This window comes from Rutidosis leptorrhynchoides, chromosome 7 (genome assembly GCF_046630445.1).
Source record: "Rutidosis leptorrhynchoides isolate AG116_Rl617_1_P2 chromosome 7, CSIRO_AGI_Rlap_v1, whole genome shotgun sequence".
In the NCBI taxonomy this organism is placed as follows: domain Eukaryota; kingdom Viridiplantae; phylum Streptophyta; class Magnoliopsida; order Asterales; family Asteraceae; genus Rutidosis; species Rutidosis leptorrhynchoides.
Genome location: NC_092339.1, coordinates 34329940 through 34335546, shown reverse-complemented (window position 1 = coordinate 34335546; position 5607 = coordinate 34329940). Strand labels below are relative to the sequence as shown.

Below are 5607 nucleotides of genomic sequence, written 5' to 3'. Positions count from 1 at the left end.
ACATTTTGATAGTCCACTTCCATAAATAGAAAGAAAAGAAATATTTCATTGGTGGATTTGGAGAGAGAAGATATTTCATTGGTGGAGAAATGAAGTTAGTGAAATTTCTTAAAACTGCGTGTTTTTTGTCTGTGGACTATTGAAATGAGACGGAGGTACTACGTTTTTATCTCTGACACTTCACATGTTCATACAGACAAACCAAGACCCACATCAAAACAATCATCCCTACTGCCCACATGGAAGTGTGAACAAAGACATTTGCTCTCTTACATATAATATTCTTTTTATTATTATTAGCCCCTTATATCGTATAACTAACTAACCCACCACACAATTTTTACATTTTTCTGTAGAAATCAAAAACACCCATTTGTAAATTTTGTTTCTTTCACAAGATTGCAGACAAAAGTTTGAAGCTTTTTTTGGTTTTCTTTGCATTATCAGCATTTTTTACTCTTGTTTTTGGAGGGAAAGGTTGGAAAATAGTTGGATCTGAAGTTGGGGTAAGTTAATGAGATCAAAAGGGAGAGGAATTGAGATTTAGGGTTTGATAATTTTTCTTGCACGCCAAGTGTTTGTGGTTTTGTCTGAGAGAAACTGAGAAGAAAGTTGACTTTTAGTTTTTAGTGATTCATTGGTGGTTTAAGTTTATTGGTATGTTGAAAGTGTGTTAGTGTTACTTTTGGCCATTTGGGTGGTTAAACTTAGATCATAACATTTGAAGAGTAACAATTGCTGCAAAGCTTTTGCATTCACTAACAGATGATAACCCTGATTTACAAAAGCAGATTGGATGTATGACCGGAGTTTTTCAGCTCTTTGACCGGCATCAGATTGTTGCCGGAAGACGATTTCCGGTCACTAGCCCCAAGAGACTTCCTTCTGGTAGCTTTCAAGCTTTTATTGCTTATTAATGTCTATTGATTTATGGTGTTTGTTTTATTGATGAATATAGTCAAACAAAATAATGGTGCTAGAGCTAGTCCACTATTTTTGTACTTTGGTTACTGTTTTTGTGTAAATATGTTCATCAATTATCTTTCATCCATATTCCTTTTTTGTTTCTTCATGATGTTGAATATTTGCTGATCTATTATGCATTAGGTTTGTTGTTATTATATTATTATTGATTATTGAAGATAACCCTTTGATTTATATTATATGCAGGTAGTCCACAATTTGACAATGGAATACATGAAAGTGAGTCAAGTAATTCGTACCAGAGACCATACACTGTGGTATGATTTGTGCATTTAAATTCATATTTGAATACTCGTATATATATCAGATCTTACATTTTACTTGCACGTTGTGGAAACTACAAGTATTATGTGTGTGTTCTAGAGGTGGCAAACAGCCAAAATGGGCGAGTCAAAACACGCTGGGGTTGTGTTCAGTATGGGTCGGGTTGGACCAATAACAGTTCCTGTGTTCAATTTTCAATAGATGGAAATTAGTAAAATATGTTTACAAGAACACTGTTATTACACAATTGTTTTGTTATAATTATAACTAAACAATTTAGGAGAATGTAACTGTTAAAATGTAGTTTGAGTGACCTTTATGCAGCCAAGTTTTTTACGAATCTACCATATTCATCAGTAAATGGGTCGATTTCAACCGATGTAGTCCGTACGTGTACTATGAATAATGTGTACGAAGGTGTATATTCGATATGCATATCTTATATAGTCCCAACTCCCAAGTCTAACGAGCCTTTATTTATTCAGGAAAAACATACAAACAGAATTGTTCAGGACAAGAACAGGGCATCAACCGAATCATCTCGTGACTCATTCTCATCAATGTCTCGATCATCTTCTTTTTCTTCTTTAGATTGTAATATCAATCGAACAACTCATCCCGAACCCGACCACATTGTGTTTCCCGACACTCCTTCTAGGGACTCCGTAACACGCCAAACGAATCGTCAAAGTGTTGACCTTAGAGATGTAGTCAAAGACTCTATGTACAGACATAAGCCTACAGCGAAAGATGAATCACCGGACCATGCGGTGGACTACAGAGAGTCACTTGATACTCTTGCTAAGTTTCAAGAAGCCAGTTGGTATAATAACGAACCAAGAGAACTTTCAAGATCAAAATCTTACCAATATAGAGACGGCTCATCGTATTTAGTACCAAAAGATTGTCCTCGGTTTTCTTATGATGGAAGGGAAACAAACCGTTTATCCTTCCAATCGCAAAACAATGCAAAAACGCTAACTTCGAAACAACCAGAAGAACTACGTAGACTTTCTTTAGACAGCAGAGACAGTTCAGCCCGTAGTATAAACACGGTTTCGAAGGCCCAATTCAGAAACCTGGAAAATGATGGCCCAATTCAGTCTCGGGCACCTAGCGTTGTAGCCAAGTTGATGGGGTTGGAAAATTTTCCAAGTTCGGGCTTGGAAAACGAGAAGGTATCGACTGTGGGCCCGATTAGGACTTCTCGAGTTGAAGATGTTAGTTTGTTGTCCAAATCTTTAAAAGCAATAGATACGTTTGGGCCGATCAAAATGCACAACTCATTACGGAACTCAACGAGGGAACCAACGTCACCATTGTGGAGGAACTCAGAAATGAAACCGATTTCAAAGTTTCCGATGGAACCTGCACCATGGAAACAACGTGAGGGTTCACGTAGTCCTCAGAGACCGGGTTCTCGTTCTATGAGATCACCGACTAAAATACACACCACTTATTCGTCTGTTTATAGTGAAGTTGATAAAAGATTGAATCATCTGGAATTTGCACAATCAGGTAAAGATCTACGAGCTCTTAAACAGATACTAGAAGCAATGCAGTCATTGGAAGCTCGTAAAGAGGTAACGCAAGGTATACCGAAAAGACAACCTGTTATGTCAAATAATAATTCTGGGGGTTATGAGTCACCCATTGTCATCATGAAACCTGCGAAGCTTGTTGAAAAATCGGGTATGCACGTTGAAGAATTTTCTATCGACAATAGAAGAAATTTCACGAATAATATTCATAAGAGTACACGTAGAGATAACGTGGTCAATGAAGTCAAAGTGAGAGGAAGACAAACGACGAACGCACCAGTTATGACTAAACAGCAGCAGCAGCAGCAGCAGCCTAAAGAAACTGCAACGTCGTCAGGGAAGAGCGTGGGGTCCGTCAGCCCAAGATTACAACAAAAGAGGCTCGAGTTAGAGAGGCGATATCGACCACCCACACCCCCAGTTAATTCTAATAAGATGAGAAAACCGTTAACTAAACAGGTACCGGAGTCAAGTTCCCCAGGTGGAAGAAGAAGGCCTAGACATACAAATGTTCAGCAAAACGATGATGAACGTAACGAGGTTGGTAGTGAATCAAAAAAGTTAATCGCACCTGAAGAAATTGATAACAGGCAGAGTCCTAGCTCAATACAAGAGGTAGTAAGTTCATGACTTTATGTGTTTTTACAGTTTTACACTACATTTACTAAGTTTTATCTGATCACTATGTTTTGTCATTATATTTTAGAAGTCGAGTTTGATTCTGAGGGAGGATGAATCGCTTGATCCAGCTTATCCAAGTCCAGTTTCCGTTCTTGATGCACTCTATATGGACGATTCACCTTCACATTTGAAACATATGATCAAAACACTCAAAGGTAAGCACTTAAATCACGATTATAATCTTGTTTTTTTTTTTTTTTTTTTTTTTTCTTTTTAGGATTTTGCTTTGGTTGTCGTTAACGTGCATAAAACTATGGTACAATTTAATAACTGTCTCTATAAAGTCTATATACAACCTTTTTATACACGTTAAAGCCAGCCCTTAGGGTTGTCTTTAACGTGCATAAAACTATTGTAAAGTTCAATAACTGTCACTATAAAGTCAATATATAACCGCCGTTTTATGCACGTTAATGACGGCTAGTTAGCAAAATCTTATTTTAATATAGTCTAATCATATTAAAATAATACAACCACATGTTAGGTGGTTTTCACCTTGTTTCCTATTTATGACTAACAATATCCGGCCTTTATTTCACAGATGATGCTACTCAAGAGGTTAATGATGAATGGGAAACACCAAATGATGTCATCCCGAACACACTGTCCCCGGTTATAACCCCTGAGATGAACCGCAAAAAACTACAAAACATCGAGCATTTAGTTCAAAAACTCACAAGGCTCAACTCTGGTCACAACGAAGCACAAACGGATTACATTGCATCTCTGTGTGAAAACACAAAGCCTGAGGACCGTTACATTTCCGAAATTCTATTAGCTTCAGGACTACTCCTTAGAGATCTCGGGTCAAGTTTAACAACTTTCCAGTTTCACTCTTCGGGCTACCCGATTAACCCGGAGTTGTTTCTGGTATTAGAACAAACCAAATTCAGCAATGTACCAAAACAAGACCCTGAAAAGATGATGATGATCAAAAAGGAAAAATCTCATAGAAAGCTTATCTTCGATACGGTTAATGAGGTTCTTGGAAAGAAGTTAGCTTTATTGGTGCCTTGTATCGAGTCGTTTTCAAGAAAGTCGTTTAGGGTTGCTAATAACAAGACGTTGAATGCACAAAAGCTGTTGAGAGATTTGTGTGTGGAGATTGAAGAGTTGCTACAAGTGAAGAAAAACAGAGACGAAATGAGGTTAGATGAAGAAGATGAAGATGATGGATTGAAGAGTGTTTTGTGGGAGGAAGTGTTGAATCGTGGCGAAAGTTGGACGGATTATGACAGTGAGTTACCGGTTATTTCATTGGAGGTTGAAAGATTGATCTTTAAAGATTTGGTTAATGAAGTTGTTTTGGGTGAGGCTGCTGATGGTAGGCGAATGAAGCCAGGAAGACTACGTTGTAGAAAGTTGTTCTCAAAGTAGTCTTTTTTCATTTCTGGGTTCGGGTTTGGGTTCTGGTTCGGGTACTTTGTTGATGTTTTCATGGTGTTTTCATTTGAGTTATTATTGTATGTAAAAGTTTAAGAATCTATGCTGTTACTTGATTAACTTGATCTAAAGGGGGGTTATGACACATACCCTTGTATCAATTTGAAGACAAATAACATTTTACTACATGATTTCACAGGTTCATATTAAAGTTTCTTAGTTTTATGGCGCGATCACGTGTTGGTCCAGCTAAATTTATGATTGCGAGTTGAACCATTAAATTTATGTAAGGGGGCTTTAGAGCACGAGGTGTCCGTGTCAATTTTTCAGTGTCAATTTCAGTGTTCATTTTTGACACTGAAATTGACTGACGGTGTGTAAGGTGGAGGTGTCAACAGTGTCCATTTCAGTGTCAATTTCAGTGTCGATTTTTGTTATTTAATTTTTTAATTGATTTTTATATATTATATTTAATTGTTAAAAAAACTCAAATAATAATAAACATAAAACAAACATAATTCATTGATTAAAAAAACGTACATTCCTAAAATACAAATTAAAAAAACACTACGATCACGCTTATTCAAACAAAGACACAAAAGAAACAAACTACTCCTCGTCCGTGTCCGTAGACAACTCTTGGACCTTCTCGAACCTCTTCAACGCGTTGCGTCTAATCAACGCCTTCTGCCTCTCGATGATCATCTTGTCTTCCTCGTTCATATCAATTGCTAGCACCCTCATTTCCACTTCT

The 5607-nt window shown here is 37.1% G+C and overlaps 1 protein-coding gene across 1 annotated transcript; it reads left to right on the top strand.

Moving 5' to 3' along the window:
- The first annotated feature begins 240 nt into the window (after nucleotides 1-240).
- LOC139859778 (protein LONGIFOLIA 1-like) lies at nucleotides 241-5057 on the top strand. The gene is made up of 5 exons (XM_071848552.1): nucleotides 241-888; nucleotides 1171-1241; nucleotides 1734-3404; nucleotides 3496-3625; nucleotides 4012-5057. Exons 1-5 carry the CDS (start codon nucleotides 801-803, stop codon nucleotides 4845-4847), a joined length of 2796 nt encoding a protein of 931 aa, XP_071704653.1. The 5' UTR covers nucleotides 241-800; the 3' UTR covers nucleotides 4848-5057.
- Nucleotides 5058-5607: the final 550 nt, after the last annotated feature.

Bases quoted from the DNA above. Each gene is read 5' to 3' on its own strand.
- LOC139859778 (XM_071848552.1), top strand. From the start codon at position 801: ATGACCGGAGTTTTTCAGCTCTTTGACCGGCATCAGATTGTTGCCGGA. The intron at 1,242-1,733 runs GTATGATTTGTG...TTATTTATTCAG, and splicing joins ACCAGAGACCATACACTGTG to GAAAAACATACAAACAGAAT. The intron at 3,626-4,011 runs GTAAGCACTTAA...TTTATTTCACAG, and splicing joins TATGATCAAAACACTCAAAG to ATGATGCTACTCAAGAGGTT.